Source organism: Carassius gibelio, chromosome A1, assembly GCF_023724105.1.
Source record: "Carassius gibelio isolate Cgi1373 ecotype wild population from Czech Republic chromosome A1, carGib1.2-hapl.c, whole genome shotgun sequence".
Lineage (NCBI taxonomy): Eukaryota > Metazoa > Chordata > Actinopteri > Cypriniformes > Cyprinidae > Carassius > Carassius gibelio.
The window spans coordinates 38079919-38107798 of NC_068371.1; the positions used below are offsets into that span (position 1 = coordinate 38079919).

Here is a 27880-nt window from a genome sequence, read left to right on the forward strand (position 1 = left end):
CCAGTGTATAGAGATACATAATGAGTAGAAAATACATAGAATTTTCAAATGAAAAGCATATACTGTCTGAATAGTAAACAAAAATAAATAAAACATTAAATTTAATTTTCCAATTTAACCCATTACATAAAATACATTTGCAGTATCTGTGCATAGACATACTAGTTTATACCTTATTTTATAACTTTAAAAATAATATTTGTATAACTTCAGGGAAGAATTTGTAATTATAGCTGTCAGTGCCAACCAGGCTAAATGTGAAGTTAACATTCTGAGCTGAAGCTTTCTGATGTGTAAGCAATCAGTTTGCAAGGGTCATAGAGACTTTTAGGATGGTAATCTTTGACCCTTGATCCATTTTCAGAGCCTCCCCCCATCCACATTAATGTTACTCATCTAGAGAAAGCTTATTCATTCCAAAAAAATATCAAAATCAATAAGTGTCTGTTTAAGTTTATAGTTCCACTGCAGTGTGCCATCATCCATTTAGTCCCCATCACCATGATTTAATCCAGATCGAGTGCTTCTTGCTTCCAAACATCCATAAAGTGTTATTTAACGAAGGATTTACAGTATTTTCCAAATCCTGATATATTAACGTGGCCTGTATGGGTTTATATGAAGATGTGGATTGCCCAAACCATGATTTTGATCTAACAAAAAGACACACGGTTCCCCTTTTACCATTTCTTGCATTCTCTCTATTTATCCACCTTGAACTGAGCACAAAATGTAAGAGGTCAGGCTATTTTTTTAAGAACAATGTTCTTTTCAGCAAATGACATTAGATAAAAAGTGACAGTAAAGTATAATGTTTCAAAATATTAAAAATGCTATTCTTTTAAGCTTATATTCCTCCAAAAATCCTGAAGACTGGAGTAATGATGCTGTAAATCCAGCTTTGCATCACAGGTATAAATTACATTTTACAACATAAAAACAGTTACTCAAAATTGCAATAATAGTTGAGAATATTACACATGAAGACAGAAAACTGATGTCTTACTTGGAAAACGTCAAATTAACTGCTTTGAAATGTTCATTTGAAGTTATCTCAGATGTTTATGGTTTATGAGGACACTTCCTGTGTCCCTGTAAAACAAAAGGCTTAAAAACGTTAAAAAACCAGTGAGCCTGAAACTAAAGGTCAAGTATCAGCATAGTGCTGGAGAATCTCTTAAGTGCTCTGATATTCATGATATTCCTGCTGACATCCACACAGAAGTTCAGAGTGTTTATGAGTATAAAGATATACTTCAGGCTGTATTCATTTTTTATCCTGTCAGTATAGTATTGCCAGCAAATCAATTAAATCAGGATTATTATAATTAAATGAAATTAAAACAATAAAAATGATTTTATTACCTGAAACAAAATAAACTTTACAAATGAAATACAAATTGTACTTTTTTCAGCCAAGAATAAATGGTTAATTTTTCGATGTTTTTTTTTTTTTTTTTTTTTATGTACTTAATGAAAACTTATTTAACTTATTTATTTGAAACTTACTTTAACTTATTCATGTATTTATTTATTTATTTGTTTATTTATTTATTTAAAGAAAATTAATAAAACTATATAGACATGAAAAAACATCTTTTTTTTTTCTTTTTTGCTGCAAGACCTTATGTACTGTGACTGCAAAAATGTAATTACAAATGGTGAAAAATTAACTAAAGTATTTACCAATACAATATATATATATATGTGAAGATTTTTCAAAAGTTCAAAAGTTCTTTTATGTCCCACAGAGTGAATACCAGTATACAGGTTTGGAGCGACATGGTGATGGCAGAACTATTCCTTTAAGGATATGCCATACAAAGTAATGTCTATGACAGTTAACCCTTACAGAACAACTCTACTGGGACATACTGCAAAATATAATGTGATATATTACATAATACAGTTCCATATATGGGAAACTAGTGCTTATATTTTTCAATATACAGCAATATATACATTGACAATGTATGGCTATATATTGATGCATACAAATATATTTACAAATGAAGACAAAAATACATCTATTTTTCATAAAGTTTAATTCCTAATTAAGTAAATATTGCACATACTGTACAAGTTCCCATATAAATGTGAATGTATGAACACACATTTATGCACATACTTGTGGAATGAGATAAAGAAGATTTCTAGTTCCCAGCATGCTTTGGTTCTGACTGTTAAAGGAGTGTAAAAATTTAATAATTAAGTATTTTTGCTCAATATCATTACAGGGGGCGATCTGATAGTGTTTAATGTTGTTTTATTTTGCAATTTAAAATGGTTTCTGGTATGTGTACGTTTAGTGGGGTTACCGTTGTGCTAAAGAGTAGAGTCTGTGGTAAGGATGACGATTGGCCAAACACCATTAAGACAATATGTTTCTTTATTCAAAAAGTAATGGCTGTGCACATATCAGCACAGTGATAGTCTCTTCACTGAGTGCTTTGGTATGAGCAGGTGTGCTTATGATATTGCAAATTATTTTAAAATATGAAACATGTATGTGTGTGTGTGTGTGTGTGTGTGTGTGTGTGTGTGTGTGTGTGTGTGTGTGTGTGTGTGTGTGTGTGTGTGTGTGTGTGTGTGTGTGTGTGTGTGTGTGTGTGTGCAAATGAAGAGTGAAAATGTAATAGGATCAACTTTGATTTCATGTTGATTTGAAGTCATATTTCAAAAGAATAAAACCCTATCATCAGCAATATTTTTCCAGATACCTCTCATAACCAAATAACCCATTTACTGTAGCTGTTTGGTGGATCTGGCACCATGACAGATCTGAAGTAGCTGTTTCTTGACAAAAGCACTAAGTGTTTCTAAGATCTCTACTGAAGGGAGGGTTGGCCTCTCCTTTCCCACACTCAATAAAGCTTCCAGCTACATCATGATCAAATCATAAGAACTGGAGTGTGGATCAGAACTGCCATCTGGAATAGAATATGGAACTTTTGATGATTCAGAACCGCTTCTGTTCTATGTCGTCTCTTCTTATATGGGCCATGTGTTGGATCCCACATTCAAACACACATCCAACAAACCCAAAGACAGCCGTACATTTTATAAGGTTTCCTTTTTAAAAAGAAGTTACTATAAACAACAACAAAAAAAGTGAAAAACCATTCCATACATGTATAATTAAACAAAAACCTAATGCTCCATGATATCTGTTGTTTGTGTGACATGAGATCCTACAGTACATGACATTTTGGGCTCTGTAAGATTCTGTAACACTTTTGGAAGTGTTTTATGTTCACCAAGCAGCAAAATTGTAAAATATTATTACAATTTAAAATAACTATTTCCTATTTTAAGATGCTGTAAAATGTAATTTATTTCTGTGATGCAAAGCTAAATTTCAACTGCAGTCTTCAGTGTAACACAATCCTTCAAAAATTGTGATTTGTGAAAATCACAATTTTTGTGAAAAATTTTGAAAATTACTGATTTGCTGCTCTAGAAACATTGTACTTACACGTCTACTTACTTTTGAATAAAAGTATTAATTTCTTTAAAAAATAATAAATAAATCTGACACCAGACTTCTGAATAAGAGTGTATGGCATCCAGTGCTTCGCTTTATGTCTGTTAACATGCATTGTCATGCTTGTGTGATTATTGTGTGCGTATAGCATACTCTGGCTAGAATCTATCCCAAAGTGGCCAAGGCTTTCTACACATAGTTAAATGTGGCTACATGAGACGACTAATGGCTTTACATCACCGACTGAACTATGACTGATTTCTGAACCCATACAAGTAGATGCCAATAGAGACTGCAACCTGATTCTGTTGCAAATGTAATGTTGATGTGAAGTGACCCAAAACCAGGGGTGGAGAAGCTTCTGTATGCTCTCCATGACCTCTGACCTTATATCGAAAGCTTTTTTGGCCTGAAAGCCATGGCATGGCTGATTACAGGAGAAAGGAAGGCAGACTAGTCAGATTCATTAAAAAGTGAGCAGGCAGGGACAATGTGGGCTCCGGAGCTTTCTGTGGTCATGAGTGAGTAGTTCAGTTCCCTAAAGACGCTCGTTCCCCTGTACTGTGGTCAGTCGTTGTGTGTTTTCCAGAATTAAACAGCGGTACCTCTCGCTGGTCAGCTGTTATAAGAGGTAACCCCTCTTACCCCACATCCTGCGATCTACACCCCTCACCTTACACAAACTATACCTACACCTGATAGTTCATATTCGCCAACGTCTAACACAAGTCTCTGAGTATATATGATTTAAACTAGTCAGAACAGCAAATTAAAACAAATTAATTAAGTTACATTTTACAATATTCACATAGAAATCTGTTATTTTAAATTGGACAAATATTACTGACTTAAATGCATTTTTGAATCGAATAAATGTGAGTATCAGAGATTTCTTTGAAAAATTATTTTAAAAATCCAGCCAAACCAAAACATTTGAATTGTAGTAAGCAGATAAATGAATAAATCAAACAAACCAGCATGGATTTCATCATTTGGTTGGTACACAAGGTCTCAGTATTATAAGCTTCAGTATCAATTTATGTCAAAAAATATGTATTTTCACTTACTAATGGGGGGGATATCTCTGTGGGTAAGTGAAGGAGGGAGTGTTCAGACAGCTTATGAATGAATGTATGTAATCCAGTTATGTCTTGTGCATCACATGAATTCATCATCACAGTGACAGTGATGAACAGCCAAAGTTTTCCATCCCTCTCTTTCCATTCCAACGCCTGTTTTCAGATGTTGAAGCTATTTGCCGTCATACTCACACTTAAGTCATAGCAGTCTCAGCCTCAGACCGCACACAAATGCACCACCCAGGGGCCATTCACTGACACACGAAACCGTAAAGCAAAAGAAAAATCCAGAAAGTCCAGTCAGGTTATTGGACAACGCAACTTTAGGGTGCGTGTATATATCAGGATTAGGGATGTAGAATAAGGTCATGTAGAATACAGCATTAATATGTGCTTAATTACTACTAATAAATGACTAATATTCTAGTAATATGAATGCTAATAAGCAACTAGGGTTATTTACAGCAGACACTTTTATCCAAAGCAAATTACAAATTAGGAAATATACACGTTTTTATCATAAGAGCCTCTCAGGGAAAAAAAAGTTCTCACAGCTGTGTATGCCTTTCAAAAGGTTCTAATACATAGGCCTGTACTTAAGGTGCAAATATGTACCTTTAAAGTGCCACTTAGGTGTAAATTGGGTACAAAAATGCACCTTTTAGCCTTTGTATCCCAAGGCTTTGTGCAGGAAATATGCATGAATGTCAAATGTCATAGGCCTAAATGTTGTATGATTAAGTAGACGTGATTTGGTCATAACATCAGTGTTGTTATTGTTAACTGAAACTAAAACTATAATAATCTAATACCTCCTTAAAAAAATCAGAATTTTAACCCAGCTATTCATCACACACACTTCTTATTACCAACATGGCAAATGTCCATCTATCAGATCTGTCGCATTCAATCTGAATCCAAGTACTTCAATACATATACATGAAGATAAACTGTTATAATGCAATATATTCTGCAACATCTAACAGCCACTTATGCACCAGAGCAGAGAATCCCTCTATAGAAATCAATGAAATTTACTGCCAGGGTTTTAGTGTCGTCTTCACCACAGCTGCCAAAACGAGATGGAGGCATCAGATCAATACGGAGCTGGTGGAACAGGTAATAATATATTAATGGCTTTTATGTGAGGTCTGGAGGGATCGGGGCGGTGTGTAAATGAAGAAGGAGTTACCGGGTAAGACTGAAAGCATGTGTGATGTATTTTCACATATCACTGAGCTTGTCATGGTGATGATATGGCTGATTTGCAGTTCTTCTATTTCAAACTTAAATGATGTTATTCAGATCTTTGTACTTGACAGTGATTGGAGTTTGAAAGTCTTTGGGATGGAGGGAGATCTTATATGACACTGATTTATTTAGCAGTAATAAGCACACCTGGTCATTTATGGTCTTTCATTTCTGTATGAGAGATGAATTCAGCTTTTAGATCCTTGAACATTTTCAGATGAATACAGTGCCCCTTATTGTTACTGGATCTGTCTTTATTAAATTTGTACAACTGGATTTTATTCTTTCATGAAATGCCTCCAAAAGACAGAATAATTGAAAACATGCTGAAAGGAAAGACATTCGATGAATTGTGCGGACAATAAAGCATCGAACAGTACTGTACTCTGAATGTAATGATTGGCAAATGCAAACTGTAATTCATTCTGGATGAGGTTCCCTAAAGGAGTATACAGTATGTAAAGATGATGATACACATACAGTGGGGTCAAATTTTCTAAAAAAAAAAAAAAAAAAAAGAAGAAGAAGAAAAAACTCAGATTTTTCTTTATTTTTTTTTTATTTAATCTATGAAATAAGCAGAGTTTTAGGATTTTGAACAATGCAAACCCATACAGTGACTACATACTTAAGATTCTCCACTGTTTATAAGTAGTAACACTTATCATGCTTTTTGTACAGATGTTCTTATTCCACTGAAGTTTAAGATCCTCTAATGAGCTTCTGGAGAACTTGATCGGCAGGTTTTGCTCGTGTCAGCTCCAGTGCTCCAGTGATGTGACAGTGATGTGACATTGATATACAGCCAAGTATGGTGACCCATGCTCTGCATTTAACACACACACTCAAATTGTTATTTATTGTGTATAATTTCTAAAGGAAAAATTATTTCTTTAAATTAGAAAAATGTTTTAAATAGAAACTGTTTTCACTCATTTTCTCAGACATTCAGATTATTTATAAATTAAAAATGAATATGCATGACATAACACAAATAAATGAATACGAAAAGTTTGTGTTGGATATAACAATTATTTCTTTATCATGTATTATTTTATCTATTTTATTCTTCACGTGCCTTTTTGATGGTCTAAGAGGTCTGTATTATAATCATTAGTGACCCTTGGCCTCTGTAGAGAAGAATGATGCAGAAGAAAATGAATCTGGAGTGAAATTATGTCTTTTTCCCACATGGCAGTCAAGCTTGTGTAGCCCACATTGTGCAGAATATATGGTTCACTACAGAGTTGACTTTAGATTCTTGACGCCCGTGCTATTAGCTTTGTCTATATTACAAACTGTTTTTGGATAAGTGAATTAAAGTTTCAGACTCAAACAGTTTTTTCTTGTCTGAAAGACAAGTACCTGGTAAATCTTAAAGTCAAGGGTAGATTTTTAGAGCTGCTAGGCAACATTCTGTCGTAGGTCAAAACCTGCCTTAAAGGCACAGCAGAATTGTGCAATATTTCACCATTATTCATCCCTGTCTTCTGCTGATTATAACAATATGTTACATGATGGTGCAGGTAAGAAACCCTGTAGCGATTTGAACCGTCAAAATCTGAAGAAATTAATTGTTCTGGATGTGCTTTAATTTATACTGTGCATGTTTCAAACTCCATGGCTTACTTGACTGATCTGAAAAATACTCTTCATGCTAAATAACTGTGATGTTTGCGTGACACAGATCTGACCTAAAGTTCAGGGACTTTGTTTTTGAGTGCTTTTAAACTGGAATGGTTGTGTATGAAAGGGTGTGGGGTGTAAAATAAATTAATATATATACATATTTAAAGAATGAAATACTAACTCAATGCTTAATGAAGAGCATATGCTCTATACTGCCTGCTATTCATTAAAATAAGATGGGGTTTTGCATTATGTAACTATGTTTAATGCAAATGGTAGGATGCAACATTGTTGTCATGATATGACCTCATTGACATTGCATGTTTAATTTAGTTATGTAAAATAATGAGTTTAGTAGACATATATGATGCATACAGCAGAAATTGTGATAGTAGTATGTAGTAGTAGTATGCTAGTATGCAATGCCATACTCTGCTTCTTTTGAAATTGTAGGGCAACCAAGTGAAGAGCTAATGGCTAATAGTCCTTCTAGCCAAAATGTTAGAAGAAATATAGAAGAGAAAGAGAAAATTAGGAAGCTGAAAGACTGTTTGAGTAAATAATCTCATCAAATTTCTATTGAAAAGCATGTATGTTGTCAACATCCTTGTGTCTAGTGGCAAAGGTTGGTCTTACCGCCATCTGTTGGAAAAGTAGAGTTGTTACACGATAAGATGGTAAAGTATCTAACTATCTGTGTGTGCGTATCTGCTTTAATATTTTTCTTTTTTTATTCTCCTCCTTGTTCATATAAAGTTACAGAAACTCCGTGTGATAGATCAATGTGATGACCTCAGCTCAGTTCAGTTTCACTCTGGATTCTTTCTGTTATAAATGTCATGTGTCTAACACATGACAGCTATAGGACTATCACGAACAAACAAAGAGCGTAAATTCCATCGTCTTCTTTCCTTCCATCCACCATCATCTTCCTGCCCTCCTTGCTTAATTTATTATTACCTTTGCAATTATAATATTAGCAATCATTAACTATTATTACGTGTGCTCTTTTGAATTAAACCAAATGCAGAGAAGAAAACTTCAAAAGGCAGAGAAGAAAACTTATGTCATTTGGATTTTTCATTCTTGTCAATCTATTCCTTTAGAAATCCTTTGACCCATGCCAGCAGCACATTCATGCTCATGACTGTTTAGGTGGTCAAGAGGCCTCAGCCAATGAGCTGCAGACTTGTACAGTATGACACATGGACAGAAGGGCATTTATAAGATGGAGAGAGATCAGAGCAGAACTCCTGGGCCGCAGCTCAGAGAGCAGATACAGACCACAGGAACATCAACAGGACAGAGACCATGAGCACCCAGTTCAGCAAAGGACCCAGATTCGAACTGTCTGCTGATGTCAGGAACATGGTATGTGCACTATATAATACAAATGTCATAAACTGGAAAGCCCTCACTGCATACAAAAGTAAAACAAATGTTGTAGTTTAACAACTTTGCCCAACAGTTTTGCAAAGAAATACAAAATATGAGCAGTGCCCTATGGCAATTCTGTGCCTAAATTCATTTCCTCGTTAGAAAACAAGTGGTACAAATAAAATAGTATAAATATTTGAATACATTGATTCAGAAAAGAAACATGAACTTAGTTCGAGGTTAAACTTAAAAAAAAGAAATCAAAAGAGGTTAAAGGAAAACTCCTTTCATTATGGTACGAGTTGACAAACAGCAACATTTCCAAAACATTTGTCACGTAAAAATAAGAAGAACAGAACTTTTACTGAATCGGCACAAGGTAGTGTGTATATCTGCAATGTTTACATTTTGATGCATCACTCGTGTCACTCCTAATTAAATGTGTATGCATACTATGCTTGCTGGTGACATCCTAGATGTCATATTTTGAAATAGAAACTATGAGTCACATTTTTGCCATTTTAAGAATGTAACTGATGTTTGTTACAATACATTAGTAAATGCTTCAACTTTACCAGTATATGCTGTTCAACTCCAAGAAATGCAGAGAATGTAGATGTGTACAGAATTTAGCTCTAAGCACTGTTAGGATTAAATATCTGTTTAAAACACCAACGCAAACTGGCTTTTCTTTGGCACTATCAAAGTGCTTATTGATTTAAAGTGCAAATAGGTACAGAAGATAAAACAAACATGCAATTAAGAGTAGATTTGTATAAACAAGTAATGCAGCACAAGAGTCCAACTCTGATCGATCCACCATAAGCCTCAGAATGTGCCAACATGAGGCCACATGCTGCATTAAAGCCAAAATCACTGTAATTATGAGATGACTACTATGTTCATGTCCTCATCAGATATAGAAGATATTGTTTATTTTTATGCCAACACTCATAATAGTAAAATGGATGCATGTTTGGCTTGATTACTGATGACAGTGAAAAACTGTCAGTAATATGCTAATGAAAAATACTGAATAATTCAGAAAGCACACCAGTTACTTCTAGAAAGTTCAAGAAAGCCCTAAAAATTCTGAAACTGTTTTTGTCTTGTTATAGGCCAGAATGTTTGCTCTTGGCACGGCGAGACACAGACATTAAAGACATTAAAGTGCCATCTCAGGCTCACGTCTAGTGAACGACCACAAATACTGCGCCAAGTCCCTTTCTCCGGATCCCAGTCCAGCATAACTCAACCAAATAATCATCTTTATGTGGACAAGCATTATACAGTAATTGTTTAAATAGTGTATCAATTAAGATGTTCTCTGATCAATTTAAAGGGGATCATCTACTGCACAAAAACTTTTAAACTCAGAATCGACTGGTTAAAGTGCTTCATTATGGATCAGTTTGCCTTATATAACATATTAACCTTTATCTTTAAATTTCTCAAAATTTGATGTTATTGTATCATCCTTAGTATCAGAAGATCAGAAGGTAATTAAACATAAACTAAATATCATCAGTTAGTGTCTATATGTTGGGACAGGAATAAATATATCTACACGAAAGTAATGAAAGCATAAAATGGTTTTGTTATTTTTCTGAAGTGGGATAGAGACTAGACCTCATCCCCTTCATTTGGTTCCTTGACAGCAGTTATTAATTAATAGTCTCTGGGGTCATTAAAACAAAAAGTATTTTAATCCTTCACACTCAAAAATAGATGTTCAGAATATGCACAACTTGTGTAAGTATTGAGTAAGTGATGCAATGACATTTGCATATTTTACACACTTTTAAACTTTTCAGTCTGCATATGCCACGGCCAAGAAATATTAGTTTCACAAGAATGATTCTTCTCAAAGAGAACGTGCACATGCATTTTAGAGTTCGGCAGATATGTCCCAAAAGATATTATATCAAAACATTCTCACATTTTGTGATATAAAAACTTAAGTCAAAACACGCTTCTATAATACATCATTTATGTCAGCTATGACAACCACAATTGTTCATTTCAGAGATTAAGATAAATGAGCAAAAATGATAAATTATTTTAATTATGCTTCATATTTTGCCTGACACAAAGCGCTCTGGAATGCTTGCTTCTTATTGGCCATTCACTTCAATCTATGGTCAAGTATTTTTTGTAAAATGCACTATAATTGACCCTGGCTACCATGTTGCTTTGTTAGTTTCATGTAGGCCTACCTGTACATATACAAATATTGTTTAAGTTGCATTAGTAAGTGAATACTGAAACTGGAATACAGTTCAGTGGTTATAATACAAAGCATTTGATTGTGAAATGTTTTCATGGACCAATCAGAAACAAGTATTTCTGTGTAATATTTAGCAACATGCATACAGTTAATATAATTTCTTTGGGTGGCCTCCATCCTTACAGGACTTGTCGCCTTTGACAATATGCCTGATTTGGGAAAATGACTGGTTGAGAGTGTGTGGTCCCAACTGTGTGTGGTAATGAATCAGTAGAACAAAATTTTCAACTTAAAGAATGTGCGGTCTATTTTTTATTGTTCATAAAGTGTAATATAACTCTGCTTTACTTCCTAATCTGTTCTTTCTGTGTATTCTCAGATGTCATTTAATGACTTGATGAAAGTGTTAGGGCTGGAAACGTAGCTTTCGTTCTGGGGGTGGAGTGGTTAATCTGGATGACGCGGCGTCTGAGAGAACATTCCATCATATTTCAATTCTTACTGACTGTGTAAACCTTGAACCCGTTATTTAGCATGTCCTCACAACTCTGTGGCATGCAGTATGAAACGATTCATAGTCAGAACTTGCAGGTAGTAAAACTGTCATGTTATTTCAGTACACACTGCTGTAATTTCTGCAAGCTGTTACACCCGGCTGCGGCAGACTGTGATGATGCATTAGAGCAGACTTAAAGGATTTAGATGAAAGCACACACACTGAGAGGTTTGACAGATGTCGAAATCGTATCTGTTGTTCATTTGCAAGTGGATTTGGAGCTAATTGATAGTTTCCAATCTGTTTTGACCTCTGTTACAGCCATCTGTGTGAGGCATGAGATGAGCACAGCTGATCCACTATAAGTTTGCATTGGTGGAACTGATCACTGGCTCCCTCATCTGGACCTGTCCAGAGCAACAAAGGAAACGTCATGATTAGGGAAGAGCCAGAGCTTGTGCGGTCCAATCAGCAGGAGTTTCAGAAGCTGTAGGAGGCCAGTGATCCAGCCAATCACAAACCTCAATGCACCAACGGGCAGCTAAATAGATAGACTTATAAAAACAGATAGGCTTTACATTTACATCTTTTTCCTTACAGTTTACATTACACAGTTCTACACAGAGGAGTTAATTTTATTTGTTAGATTACTTTTAGAAGGTAAAAGCTAGTTTTCTTTCTTCTGATTGTTTGTCAGCCCCTTTAGGTGTTTTCCAGTTTTGATCCAAAGTATTTTATTTTATTTCTTTATTTTTTATCGTGGGTTTGAAAGATGTATTATTTAGTTCAATTTAACAGAGTTAATAAAACGTTTTTAAAGATGTGTGTAGTGTAAGTGAAAACTAGTTTAAATAAACCGATCTGCTAAAATAATACATAGCTTTGTATTTCATAAACACCGAGTGTGCACAGCAGGCTGAAACCTGAGTGTGAGTTTCATAGCCATGCCTTTGATTGCTCAATTTCTGATGGTGTTTGCCTTTTGTTTTCCTCGCCTTTTGTTTTCCTCTTTTGTGACTAGAATATTTCAGATAAGCTTGTTTCTGTATATGCACCTGGATATATATATATATATATATATATATATATATATATATATATATATATATATATATATATATATATATATATTTATATAGAACTGATCAACTGGTGAATATTTGTAGAAATATCAGCTTCAAATTCTCTTTCTTATAAAAAGGCACGGTTTATCGGCCAAAAAGCTTGTGTAACTCAACTGTAAAACGGTCGATCTTGTTACTCTTCTGTTTTTTTTTTTTATCACGATGTGAAAATGCGAATGGCCCTCGTTTCACAGAATGGCCCGTATGTAAATCGCAGAAGATACTGCTGTGTGGCTAACAGGGGACCGTTGATTGGTTGCTCCGTGAGTGCGGGCTGGAGGCTCGCCAGGGCACTGGCTGATCTGGAAACAGTCGGCGCAGTTTCAGCACGAACAAATAACTGGTCGACAGCCAGGTCTCTGCAGTCATCAAGCGTCTGATTTTGCAACGCCCCTCTTTTGGGAAGGGGATGGTCGGTTTTTAAGCCGATAAGGCGAGTGGACCCTTTCCAGTGTGTTTTGCGGGAAAAGTGAAACTGCATCTGCGAGGACTGGATGTCCGAAACCAGCTGAGGAAAAGCGCAACATCAAGTGCATAGAATAAAATAAACACCTCTAAGAAGAGCCGGATAAGGTTAGTCACTGTTCTGTCTGTGCCCGACGGATACGCATTTTTCTTTAGTCGCTTACAGTGGTAAGGAAGATGTCCATATGGAAGCACAATTAGAGCCGTTTCAGTTGGCTATTAATTTACCTTTCAACCCTAAAACTCAGCTTTTGATGGCATGCTCAAATGTATATTTTCTGAATGTGTTTGACTTGCTAATGTAAACTGAAATTATGTTTGATAAAGTTTCACAGTTCAGGGTGTGTGCTGCTGTTTGGGTCGACCAGCATCAGATCAAATGTAACCTGTCATCTCATCCTTGTCTTTGCAAAAGGGATCCCTTATCATTTTATTTAAAAATGCATATGTAGAGTCACTGTGGCACAACCGCATTGTGTTCAATCATATGTGTAAGGTGTGTCATATCCTGGTAACTCCCTCTTCAGGTACTTACAGGTGTTGATGTGATCAACTCTTTCTCATATGCTTGAGCAGGATGCAATACTTGTTTAGTTTAATATAGTCATATGCTATAAGAGGGTTTATTTTGTTTTTCTTAAATAAAGAATTTTTGAAGAGTCTTAATGCTGCTTTTTTTCCAATGAAAAATAATTCATAGTCTTTGCGTGAAAGTCTCGAAAAAAAAGAGGTATAAATTATTATAATAGTAAACCAAATGACTTATGAGCTGTATTTCAAGTCTTTAAAGACAAAATATAGCTTGTGCGATGAACAGACCAGGATTTAAGTTGTTTTTCACAGAAACTGAAGAAAATAAAATTGAAATAATCAGAACTTGAAATAAACCTTAAACTTACTAACTAAAATTGAAATAAAAGTACTAAAACACAAACCGAATTGAAATATGAAATATATTTTTTTATATTTTGTAAAAAATAATAAAAATGACAAAAAAGCACATAACAAAATGACTAAACCACTTAAATTAAAATGAAAACAAAAATATAAAAATGAATGCTAATTGAAAATATTAATACTAGTATACTAAAATTGCTTATAAAATAAAAATAGTATATCAAATACAAATAGAGTAATACATTGTTCACACACTTTTTTTTGGGGGGGGGGGGGAGGGGGTTTAACTCTTCCTTAAAGTATTCTCATTATATGCTTTCCACTTTAAGTACTGTTTTTATGGCCAGAATGAATTGTGCTGAGTTAGTTTCTGCTGTAATGGCCTTTAAATCAAGGAAAGATCCTCACTCAGCATGTCTGATGCACAAAGAAAGGAAGATAGATGGATGCCAGTGCTGGAAGAATACTTTAACTACATATGAGTGATCAAGTGTATCAACAGGGCTTTAGCTAAATGGACAGAAGAGCCATAGCTTCCTCAGGGCCTGACATACGATGGTGTTCTCTTCTGTCTGACAACCTTCATTATTTACTAACACAGTAAATGGTGACTTTATGACTTGTCTGTCTTACATTCACACTTTCCCTCCACCCCTCTAGATGGCGTCGGCCAATGAAACCCGTCATCAGACACAGGTGCAGAAGGATGTAGCCGATCAGAATTTTGACTACATGTTCAAGCTCCTCATCATTGGCAACAGCAGCGTTGGAAAAACTAGTTTTCTGTTCCGTTACGCTGATGACTCCTTCACCTCTGCGTTTGTTAGCACGGTCGGCATCGACTTCAAAGTCAAAACTGTTTACCGCAATGAGAAACGAGTCAAGCTGCAAATATGGGTGAGTTTGAAAAATGGGACATAGGAGTCATTTATATAGTTAAAATGAGGAGGGTGAGTAGAATTTCAACAAATTTTGTTTATTTAAGGTTTTTATTTAAATGTATTCTTTGATTGTATATTATTGTGGTATCTATCAACTACATTTTTAGATTTCCCTCCCCTACATGGCACATAAAAACAAAATAACCTCTGGTTGGATGTTTTAGATATCAATCAGAAAGACTTTTCCCGTCTAAAGGCATGTTTAAACCAAGGACGATAACTGTAATGACAAAGATATACTTATACAAATCGAGTCCACACCACATTTATAATGATAACGATTCAGAGGAACGATATCTTTGGAGTCACTTTCAGAATGGCAAAACAATGACAGCCAATCAGAATTCAGATTCTGATGGAGCGAACCCACGAAGGGGGGATGGTTTTGTTTTGCAGACCTGGCAACCCTGGAGGACAAGCCTTAACTTCCCATTCATTTTTCCCATAGGGTTTCTTTAAAGATTTCTAAGCCATAAACCAAACCAACCAGCTACAAGGTGAATCACAACATTTGAAACTTTGATTTGAAGCAAAACCTATTTGAAAATCAGACAAAAGGACAAGGCTGTGTACTCAATGGCTTAGAAATACAGTACCATGAAGTATTCCGAGTGTCATCGAAAAAAAAAAATATATATATTTTTTTTCATTATTATTATTATTATTATTTTTTTTTAAATAGGTTGAAATAATGCAGGTTGATGGTGTTGGTAGGTCTATCTAGGTCAGGTAGGGCTATCTAAAAAGGTTTTAAAGTTATTGTTAAAAATGTATTCCCCTATGGAGAAATTTAATAAGATTTGAACTTCTGGAACTTGACTGCTGCACTATACGAGACATTTGGTGCAATGCTTTTGGTTCCCATATATATGCATGTGTGTTTGTGTCTCATTGCCAAAGTCTAGTTTGTGAAAAGAGGATCTGTCAATCGTCTGTCAGCATGATTAGTGATATCTTGATCAAGATAATCTAGGTGAGGTATGTGTCAGCAACGATGGATGATGTTACAGAACATCCAGAGTTACCCAAAGCAGATGGCCCCATCATTTGATGCATTATTTGTGGAGCGCACACACACACACACACACACACACACACACACACACACACACACACAGGGCCAAATCCATTTTGAGGGAACCTTTAGAAAATGAAAGCCATAAAATCAAATTGGTTGTGCTTTTTGACAGTCCAGACCAGCATGCATCTGCCTTCTGCTTTAAATCACTAACTGAATCAATACCCAGACAGGAAATGGATCAGAATATCAACTACCCACGGCGCAGTCCTGCCAAGAAATTATTTGTGATCCAGTTATAGTCCAGAGTGTAGTTCTAAGTGAAATATACAGTTACACTCTTTTTGTTGTGCGCCGTTTCGCAGCCGCAGACTTCATCGACAGAGGAAGCGACAGCTCTTTCTGTTGATGAAAGGAAGTGGGTGAGAACGCCTCAGATGTGCCGAGTGGCATTTTCCCAGAATGCACTTGTGTGTTGATAACCCACCATAGAACAGCTCAGCTCTGCCTGCAGTTTTCTGAGATTGACGATAATAGAGCTTAAATAATTAGATTTTTAAATGCAAAACTAGTTTTGTTTGGTACCATTAAATAAGCTTCAGAAATATGACATCATGTCAAGTCTGATGGCTGCTTATGGCATAGTCCAAATTGTTATATCATATTTCTGTGATGCTTTAAAATACATTAGATCAGCGGTTTCACATTTTACATTGGACATCAAGTGGCGACCCATTGCATGGGTGTATTTATATATTTTTTCATTTATAGCTTACCATACAGGTTTATTACACAGAAATTGAAATGCATGCAATTGTGATTTACCTGTGATCCCATACTTAAAGGTGACATATTATTATGTCTCTGTTGTCCCCAGAATGTGTTTCATTCAAAATACCCCACAGATCATTTATTATATCATTTTGAAAATGCCTATTTTGAGTGGAAGCAGAAACACGCAGTTTTTCGTGCCTGTCCTTTAAATGCAAATGAGCTGCTGTTCCCCGCCCCTTTTTCCAGAATAGAGCTTACCTTTTGAAAACATCTGTTTTGGTTCTGATTATCATGTTTTATCATGTTATAAATAAATATTCAGGGCTCTGGAGTGCGACCTAATTTCTCAATGGACTAAAACAAATCAGAGGTCACACCGTTCAAGGGAACAAAAAGTCTCTGCGACTCTGAAAGTCTCCCTGTGGTTCAACAACGGACACTAGAGCCCTGCATTTCAGATCGGGCCAATTTTCACTTCATAGTTCAGACGCGGGCCGGACCTCCCGCCTGTTTTAGACTTCTACTTACTTTATATTTTAGACATCCATCAATTCATGCTAGAAAATTGATGCATACATTTATTTTGCTATTTTAACTAATGTTACTGTATGCATAATTATATAGTTATTTGCATTTTATTTTTTGCTTTAGGCATTGCATCTGTTTCAGGCTGCACCTGTAGGGAAGCGTAGTGTAAAATCCTCACTGATGGTGGAAACACATCCTTCATTCCTACTGTGTCTGTAGATTCGGTTTCATATTCTGTAGGTCCTCTTCGGTTGTCAAGCTCCAAGAGCGCAGACCAAGCCTTGTGATGTGTGTCTCTGTGTGTGTGGTGTATTTAGAGGGTGGGGAAGACACAGAGCCTTTTCTAAATGTCTGGAGGTGTTTAGTTAATAATCAGTCATGTTTTATTGACTATATAGCTATAGCAATGAGAATGTGCAGTATGAAGTAAACCAATGATGCCTGTGTCTCCATACACAAGTGTGTTATTATACATCCCACTAATAAGGTGAAAAATAAGGCCTTAAAGTATTAAAAAGTTTTGGTTTTTTTTTATAAATGGCCAGTGAATGTAAATATTATGTTTAGTTCATTAATAATTAAAATAATTTAAAATGTAGTATATATATATATATATATATATATATATATATATATATATATATATATATATATATATTATCCATTCAAAATTATGACATTATGACTATAAGTTTATTTCAAGACATCTGAAATGGTACAGGCACAAAACCTCATTGTAAGAGCTTAAGGTCTTTTATAGTATTTTATAGTTGATCTAATATTCTTTAGTTCCCAGAACACAAAAAACATGGGGATTTGTGGCTTCCAGTGCTTTTTATAAACACTTTGGACACCAGAGTATGTCTTATTTGTGGAAAGTTATATGTGCGTGTTCACATTTAAATATTCTCTGTTTACTTAAAGGAGGAGTTCTTGATTTAAAGACAATGACGAAAGTAAATTGAGTCATTTTGCTAGGAAGGAAGAGCAAATATTATACATGAACTGCTGTATTGCTGACACAGTCATGGCTGTTGGTACATTTTAATTTACATGTCCTGACTCTAAGGTGTGCTTTAAGGTCTTTCAGCATCTGAGATGGCAGTAGGCAGAATGTTTACAGATCTGATTCACTTCTCTTTGTTGTGAAGTTAGTCACCGTGTGTGTGTGTGTGTGTGTGTGTGTGTGTGTGTGTGTGTGTGTGTGTGAAGGGCAGGTGGCACATCGTATCTCTGTTGAAAGAAGGGGCTGAGGCTTTTGTCAAGCTCCCATTAGTTTAAATTCAGCTCTTCCACTAAAATACAATCCATGCATATACACAAGTCTCGAACAGCTGCCCAAACCAATGGTTACTATGGTTACCTGCATATGTGAGGTCGCAGCATTCTAAATCACGTCAGGGCTTCTCAGTATCATGGAAACTAATCAAACGTTGCCTAGTAACCACATTAACATGGCTGTTAAACTCTGAACATCTGACTGTTTGTTTGCATTGCATTTACTGCAGAAGTTAGGCAGACTGTCAAATATTCAAGATATATTTACAGGGAATTTGCTGGCAATGTGAAATTATCCAGCATTGTCAATAATGCTGTGATTTTTAAACACACATTTTTTTTTAGCCAACAGGTTTCCTAAAGATGACTAGTTATGTGATCCCTGTATAAGACCATGGTTACATTATTAAATACCTAATCAAAAATTGTTTATAATCCCCTTCTGGTATTTTACGTGTTTGAAAAGTTTTATAAAAAATACGTGGAGGAAAATATTTAAATTCAAATATTACAATTTGCTAAACTAATATAGTGAATGCTGTGTAGAATACATTATTTTAAAACAGATATTTTACTTGCATTAAACCTTGTGAATCTAAGTGTATTTTTTTTTTTTTTTTTTTATATTTCATTTTATATTACATAATATTTGTTGCACTATTATGGAATATTTACTGGGATATTAGACTCTTGTAATAAGAAATAACAGCAACGAATAATTAAGAAAAATAACTCATGAAGTTGACTATAAAAGCATAAAACAATGAACGCTTTCAGCAAACCATAGGCTTTCTGCTGTGCAGTTTTGAGAAAAAATGCTTTTAGATATGAGGTGTGTGTGTGTGTGTGTGTGTTTACTGAACTAAAAGAATACTGAAAGGAGACGTTGATGGCTGTATTTTTTTGTATGTGGTTCCTCAGGACACAGCAGGGCAGGAGAGGTACCGCACTATCACCACAGCGTACTACAGAGGGGCCATGGGCTTCCTGCTAATGTATGACATCACTAACCAAGAATCCTTCTACGCTGTGCAAGACTGGTGAGTTTACTTCCTTTATTTACAGTCCTAGAGTCAGATGCTAAATCCCAAAGTAAATCATCCTACTATGACCCCAGGTAGTGAGAATGATTGAAAGGTCAAATGTTCCTTGTTAAAGTGATGCACACGTTTTGAGCATGTCAGAATTGACTTCATTCGTGTGTTTGTGTGTGTGTTCCAGGGCGACTCAGATTAAAACGTACTCATGGGACAACGCTCAGGTGATTCTGGTGGGGAACAAATGTGATCTGGAGGACGACAGGCTGATGTCCAGGGAGGACGGACAGAGACTGGCTAATGAGCTAGGCATGTTACAGCACATATTAAAAACAGGCTTGAAAGGACATGCTGGGAGGATTAAATTATTTTAATTGTGGTAGACAAATTATTTATTGAAACCATGAAATGTTGAAGTTTAATTTAAAGCCAAATGCTACTCTCATTAAGGGCTTGGCGAGCGTTCATTTTGGACCCCGTTCATGCTTCACCACCCTCTTAATTTCCTTTGTGCTTCAGAGCCTTATATGGACAAAAAAAGACAGGAAGGAATGATACAGGCATTTCAAAGTACTGAGAGCAAGTGTGTTGCTCAAAGGGTGTGAATCTGCCTTTATTGCCCAATAGATGTTAGATATAACGCACCATGTAGTGTAGAATTATAGTGTATGCTGATGATCGACCAATATGGATTATTTGATGGCTGATATAAAATGCGTGTGTGTGTATATGTGTATATATTTATATATATATATATATATATATATATATATATATATATATATATACACACACACACACACACACACACACACACATACTACTGGTCAAAAGTTTGGGATCAGAACGATCTTTTGCTCATCAAGGCTGCATTTATTTCATCAAAAATACAGGGAAAAAATTAAATATTGTGAAATATTATTATGAACTAAAATAGCGTTTTTCTATTTTAATAAACATAAAAAGCTAGTTTATTCCTGTAATGAAAATATGTATTTCCAGCATCATTCCTCCAGTCTTCAGTGTCACATGATCTTCAGAAATCATTCTAATATGCTGATTTATTATCAGTGTTGCAAACTGTTTTGCTGCTTAATAATTTTTTGGAACGTGATACTTTTTTCCAGGATTTTTATGAATAAAAAGTTAAAAAAGAAGAGCATTTATTTAAAATATAAATCTTTTCTAACAATATACACTACAGTTCAGAAGTTTGGGTTCAGTATATTTGTATTTTTTTCTTTAAAAAAAATAAAACTTTTTATTCTGCAAGGATGATGTTAAGATAAATTATGTCAAATTGTTAAGAAGTGATAGCAAAGATTTATATTGTTATAAAATATATATATTTTGTATAAATGCTGTTCTTTTAAACTTTTTGTTAATAAAAGAATCCTGAAAAAAGTATAGAAAAAAACTTATATGGTTTAGAAAAAAATATTTGGCAACACCACGGTTGGCAACATTGATAATTCTAATAATAAATCAGCATATTAAAATGATTTCTTAAGGATCATGTGACACATACTGAAGTAATGGCTGAAGGAAATTCAGCTTTGCATCACAGAAATAAATGATATTTAAAAGAATATTAAATAGAAACCATAATTTTATATTGTAATAACATTTTGCAAGATTCATGTTTGTTTTCTGTATTTTTGATCAAATAAATGCAGCCTTGATGAGCAGAAGAGACTTCTTTATTATAATAAAAATATTCAATTTAAAGATAGTATTCATAACAATTTCTGTAATTAAATGATAATTATTTTAAATAATATATTTTTTTAGATAAATCCATTTGAAAAAATAATTTGATAAAAAAAAACCTTTAAAAAAAAGTTTACAAATTTGTAAAATAAACAGATTACTTTATACTTATTTTAACCAAATTTTACTTCACACAGAAATAATAATTTTGTAGCACAAGAAGTGGGTCTAACAGCTGGATTCACCAACATTTGTGAGGTTCATGTATTTAAATATTTATTTGATATTCAAAGACTTGTTTAAATGATATAAAAGTGTATATCTGGCTGTATTTGAAATAGTATTATACCATTCGTATTTCATTTACTATAACAAGTAAACCAATGAAGACAGAATAGGTGCTTTTGTGTGTCTGTCAAAATAAAAGTCCCACTTATAGGCCAAATAGAAAAATTGATTAAAATATAATTACTAGCAGAATACATTATTCACCTACACCTAGTGGCCAGTTAGTATTTGCAGTTTTTTGTATGAAACTTTATATATCCTCCTCTTTTTCCCTCTTACTCTGCCGTCTTTTTGCAGGCTTCCAGTTTTTCGAGGCCAGTGCAAAAGACAACATTAACGTCAAGCAGGTGTTTGAGCGGCTGGTTGACATCATCTGTGACAAAATGAACGAGAGTTTGGATGGAGACCCGAGCATGTTAATCAATCACAAAGGCCCGAGTCTGCAAGACACGCCCCCTGATGGACAGAGCAGCTGTGGATGTTAATGATCATCTCTCAACAAACACTCATACTTGAAGGCAAACATTCACACACATGCACTCACTCACTCCCTCTCTCTCTTACACACGTACACCAGAAGAGAGACTCTTTCACAAGTGTACTGCCAATATATAGTATGAAATGCCAACCAAACAGTAAGAATATGGCATAGTCACCTTATGCTTTACATCAGTTACATAAACAGGCCCCTCAGGGATTAATTGAAATGGGATGGGTTTATCTCAATGTGATGTGAGGCTGCCAATACACTGAACTGTGATATCATGAGGAGAACTAACCCAGCCGGGAAAATACTGCATGAAACTGCAGGAATCAGAAATTCACATGCCAAAAATCTCAGCTTTTTAGGAAAGTTTCAAATTACTCCAGTGCCTGTTTACAACATGTTCAGATAAAATGCATCTGGCTGTCATTGTGAAGTAGCTTTGGTTATTTTAATGGATGCAAGATCATGTTTTACTTCAATATAGGTGATAAAGCATTTTAGGACTGCTCTAGAAATATCCGGTCCGTATGACTTTGTTACTTGTTTCAAAGTATGTACTTAAGTCAGATTATATTGTTCTTGCCATTTGCTTTGAATGCAATAAATTTGCTTCCCTGTGGACACTAAAGGAGTATTTATATAATGTGTATATTTTGTGTGTGTGTGTGTGTGTGTGTGTGTGTGTATACATACTACCAGTCAAAGGTTTTTGAACAGTAAAAATCACTTTTAAAAATCACTTTTTTTATATGTGTATCTGCATTTTTTGTTGACCTGCCTGCTCTTACTCTAAAAAAGTGCTGTGACATTCAGACATTTGTTTGTGGTCTTTGTGCATGATACATAATTTCCCTTTTTGCATGAACCTTGTACGCTTGTGAGGATGTGAGCTTTTAGCACCTCTAGAAGAACCGTGTGTGCTGTAGGTGGGGCATGCACAGAATCAAAATAAAAGCACGAGCACATTCTTTAAGGGTGGATGTGGAGAAAACATTTAAGAGGTGCCAAAACATACACCTCTATGCCAGAATCACTTCTCCGCTCTGGAACTGCTTGACACCGCTGCTGATCTACAGGACGCATCCAGCTGATGTGAATATTTCTGTCTGTACTAAAGTTATAGTGGACAGGCTACTGCCAACATTCTTCAAAATATCTTTTTAGAAGAAAGAAACTCATAAAAGTTGGGAACAACTTGAGGGTGAGTAAATGATGACAGAATTAGCTTTAATACAGCGTACGATGTTTGGAGTTGATGGGCTTGATCAGCTTTTTTGGTACTCTGAAGAAGAAAAAAGCTGGATGCTCTTGGTTGTGAGTGTCAAATATATATATAAAAAAGTTGTGAATCTCAGACTATTCTCAAATTTCTTAATCTTAAAAGCTTAATATACTGCTTGTTTAAATTAGTCTGTTCTTTTTTCCCTTTCATTTCAGTTTTTCATCAGTGTGTTCATCATCTTCATCCTCCGGGTCATTGCTGCAGTGTTTGTCCTCCTCCCAAATACGGTGGGAAGAGCAAAAATTAGGATTGCTTGCAACATGTTATTCATTGTGGACTTGCATGACGACAGAACAACATGACACTGTTCAACTTTAATAACAATGATTAATTAACTTGATGATGAGGTCATAAAACTTCTGTGTCAGTAAATCCTCTTGTGGAATCATTAAAAGCTTGAAAACTGAAATAGTTTTATTAAATTATATTAGCCGATGCTTTATTCCAAAGCAACTTACAAATGAGAAGAGCAAAAAGAAGCAACCTTCCTTTCTGTTGTAAACTATAAAATATGAAGAATAACTGCATAGCTATAGCTTTATTTGCTGAATGTTGTTTCTTTTTTTATATATATTGCTCTTATGGATCTAACAGCACCAGAAATCTTAGAATGCTGCAATACTGCCCACATGAGGATCATTTCCATCATTACAGTTTGGATCACTGTCAAACCTATTTATCTTCTGAGCTTTTATTCATATACATAAGAACATTGCCTGTGTCATATTTATTCTTTAAATGATTGTTTATGTGTGTGTGCGCGTGTGTGTGTGTATTCTGTTTTACAAATTATGATTTGAATCTTTCTTGTTTTTTTACAGATTGGATTGTTTGCAGTTGAGATGAAGCACACAGAAAACTGTCTGGTCTGAAAAGATCTGTGTATTTGTGTCAGGTGAGCACTGACGCCATGTCGAAGGTGGAGCCTTGGAACGAGGGCTTGCGCAGCACAAAGAGAAGCTCGCCATCTTGGGCAAATCTCCGTACATCTCATCCACCGCAAATCATAGACACCCTTTCAAACACACATACAGAGAACAGCTCAGTCGTATGAACAAACCAGTGTGTGTTTCTTGACAATGAAAGACAATAAGAATATATGATTTGATATACTGTAAATGGCAAATAGCACCTGGAAGTTTCTATCAATCAAGTTGGTCTCAAATTCATCATCATCCTCTCCAAATGGATTTATGAGCTGCTCTGCCACCTGATAAAGAATTACACCATGAAACAAACAAACATTACTGACTGAAAAAATGGCTAATCTTGATACAATCTGAGTTCTTGTTTTATAGTAATGTTGTGGGCGGGGTCATATATGAAGACGGAGGGGCATCTAATTAATGTTTAAATCAAATCAGGGATTGTGATTCCTCATCTTTAACCAGCCAGTATAGAAAAAGAATTGCAGAAGGGTAAAGAGGGGGATATAAAGGTCAAGGTTGTGACCCGGATAACCCTGACCCAGGTACAGAAACTGTCAACCAATCAGACACACCAGAAAGAAACTGTACACCGCCAGAGTCACAACCTGAAATGGACAAGACTATCTGTTCATATTCACCACAAACACACATCCAGTCTCTCTTGTCTTAAGCACGGATGTGACCTGCGTGTAGACCAGGGGTATGCTCAAGCTCCTGGCAGAACATCAACGACAGGACATGAAAAAATATTTTATTTGAAATTATATTTATATTTATATTTATATTTATATACTCGCTGACAAATAGGTCAAACCTAGTGGTTTAAAGGATGGGGGGGGGGGGGAGACTGGTAAAGATTTAAAAAAGAAATTATTTAAAATTAATTTGTATTTTGGGGCTGTATTTTGGTGTCTTTTTATAACGTATAATTATTTTTATTATAAATATTCTTGACAATTATATGTAAAAAATGACAAATAATACTTAAAATATAAATACAAATCTCTCTATAGTTTGCAATGTCTTTTGAGTTTTTATATATTTAGCTGAGGATGGCATAAGAAATGCACAGGTGTTTATTTCTCCATGAGATTTCATCTGCTCTAAACAATTAACCCACAAGAAACAACTTTAGAAGAATTTCTGCCTTAGTCTGTTATTCAATTAACAACATATTGTTTTTCAATACTGTTCCCTTAGGACGGATGTATTTGCAATAAATGACTTTATTCAATAAATTTTACGTCAACCCAATTATTAAATGTAACTACAAGTGTTCTTACCTTTTCACCAGACGTCCCAGAGGAGATGCATGTCATGAGTGTGTTTCTGTCGTTCATGTTCTGCCAGGAACTTGAGGCCTCCTTCATCAGGAGTTTAAGAAAGGACATCATCTCTGTATCCTCCTAGACTCATCCAGATCGAAACACAGTCATCTCATCTCTGCAAAAACTCAGCTGAGAAAAATGCATCTGTATGTGTGAATGTGCAGAGGAGGGCGGGACAAAATGTCACGGGGGCTTTGACTCAGTAACAGTGCAGCTCAACTGCACAAATGTATTCACTCTTTAAACTGTTTTAAAAAATGTCTTAAACTATGCCCTCAAAATGATAATGTTATTATTAACGATCAATATATTATTGATATGGTAAACAGTCACAACCCATCACGCACCCTAAGGTCAAAAAACGCTGGACTTTTGGTCGTTCCTAGGATAGCAAAGTCCACTAAAGGAGGTAGAGCTTTCTCATATTTGGCTCCCAAACTCTGGAATAGCCTTCCTGATAAGGTTCGGGGTTCAGACACACTCTCTCTGTTTAAATCTAGATTAAAAACACATCTCTTTCGCCAAGCATTTGAATAATGTATCTTTTTAATTGTGTGTAGTTGCATCTGATCAAAGTTTGCATTTTTATTCATTAGCTTGGGTTAAACTAATTTTACTTTGCTGGATCAGCAGCTATGCTAATGATGTCTGTATTTTGTTTCTATGTTTCGCCACGGGATTTACATCCCGTGGTAACTAGGATTTACACAAGCTCCAGTCTGGATCCAGAACACCTGAGAAGAGATGATGCTGACCCTCAGAGGACCTCAGATGATGCTAACCCTGAATCAACAAACAGAACTAACAATTATTGCTAAATGTGTGACTGAATCATATAATAACTTAATTAATAATATTGATAGTTCATCGTCTAGCTGACTACGTCTTGTATTATCATTATTTTTTTTTTTTCTAAAATCCTGTCAAATGTGCACAAACTACTAAATACTACTACTAACTACTACTAAATATTGTAGAAACATAATTTTCTGTAAAGTTGCTTTGTAACGATTTGTTTTGTAAAAAGCGCTATACAAATAAACTTGAATTGGTAACAAGTCAGAGGTTATAAATAAGGGTAATTTTCAATGTCAAAAGTTCTCATATTTTTTTATGCTGTAATTTTATCAAATTTATTACAACAGACCAAACCAATGTTTGCAGCTTTATTAACTGTTCTAGTAATTTTACTATTTAATTAAAAAGCCTCTAAACAGTCTATAAAATACTTTAACATGATCTGGAAGATAATTTTTTTTTTTAACATTTTTAACTATCTCATATTTCAAACAAAGTTTTTTTATTATTATTATTATTGTGTCTGTGTGTGTGAGAGAGAGAATTATCCCCTTGAAACTAAATGTCCATTATTATAACACACACACACATATATATATATATGTACATTTGTTTTTTTACTTTAAGGACCATTGTGCTTTGAAAACGTTTTATGCTAAAAGTTCTTTATAAAACAATCAATAAAAAAACTTTATTTCTAAGCGTGTGAAATGAGTCATTCTTAAAGTGGGATTAAAATAAGGTAAGAGTGCCCAAACTGCTGTTTCTCACATAATGAAAGTCAGAGACTGGTCTGTTGCTTAGACTGCTTAGACTATAAAAGTCTTAAAACTTAATTATTTTTGCAAGACTGGTCATAACTTTTTTTAAATCCATTAAATAAAAACTTAGATTGGTCTAATCTGAATCTGAAAAGTAAGACTGATAACTGGTTAACTGTTAGTAAATCAAAGTAGTTCTTAAGACACTAACAAGGAGACTATCAACTGGCCCCAGTCTGTCAGTCTCCACATTAAACCAGCAGAAAGTATTTTCATGTCTTTTCAATCTGTACAATGGATTTAAATTTTTTTTATTTGTATTTAACAATGGAGAAGAAACACAAAACTAAACAGAAACAGCTTCAGCGTTCAGTTTGTTCCAGACAAACACAACTGTACGGCTTGTGAGCTACTATAGTGCTTTACTTTTACTGTACTGAAAAAGGCCTATATCCTGAAAACCTTTCCTTTTATTCTTAAAGGAAAAAAGACATTTAGATTGGTTTCCAAGAGCATGAATTCTCATTTTAAATAAACCATTCATTTAAAAATCAGACAAAAGTTTGGGGTCAGGAATATTTTAAATTATTGATTTATCTTAAAATAAATTCATACTCAGTAAGAACACGTCGAATTGATCAAAAGGGTGTTAAAGATATTGAAAATCTTAAATCAAATTATTGCATCAAGGA

General features: G+C 34.8%; 1 protein-coding gene and 1 long non-coding RNA gene across 2 annotated transcripts; one reads left to right on the forward strand and one right to left on the reverse strand.

Moving 5' to 3' along the window:
* Positions 1-12909: 12909 nt before the first annotated feature.
* Positions 12910-22718, forward strand: LOC128020613 (GTP-binding protein Rab-3D). Its single transcript, XM_052607235.1, has 5 exons — positions 12910-13240; positions 14690-14926; positions 19490-19608; positions 19790-19914; positions 21901-22718. The coding sequence occupies exons 2-5, from the start codon at positions 14690-14692 to the stop codon at positions 22086-22088; spliced, it is 669 nt and encodes a 222-aa protein (XP_052463195.1). The 5' UTR covers positions 12910-13240; the 3' UTR covers positions 22089-22718.
* A 949-nt stretch (positions 22719-23667) lies between these two features.
* Positions 23668-25893, reverse strand: LOC128020624 (uncharacterized). Its single transcript, XR_008185370.1, has 3 exons — positions 25585-25893; positions 24505-24582; positions 23668-24387 (listed from the first exon to the last, which is right to left on the reverse strand). It is a non-coding gene; the product is annotated as an uncharacterized LOC128020624 (long non-coding RNA).
* Positions 25894-27880: the final 1987 nt, after the last annotated feature.

Bases quoted from the DNA above. Each gene is read 5' to 3' on its own strand.
- LOC128020613 (XM_052607235.1), top strand. From the start codon at position 14,690: ATGGCGTCGGCCAATGAAACCCGTCATCAGACACAGGTGCAGAAGGAT. The intron at 14,927-19,489 runs GTGAGTTTGAAA...GTGGTTCCTCAG, and splicing joins GAGTCAAGCTGCAAATATGG to GACACAGCAGGGCAGGAGAG. The intron at 19,915-21,900 runs GCATGTTACAGC...GTCTTTTTGCAG, and splicing joins GAGACTGGCTAATGAGCTAG to GCTTCCAGTTTTTCGAGGCC.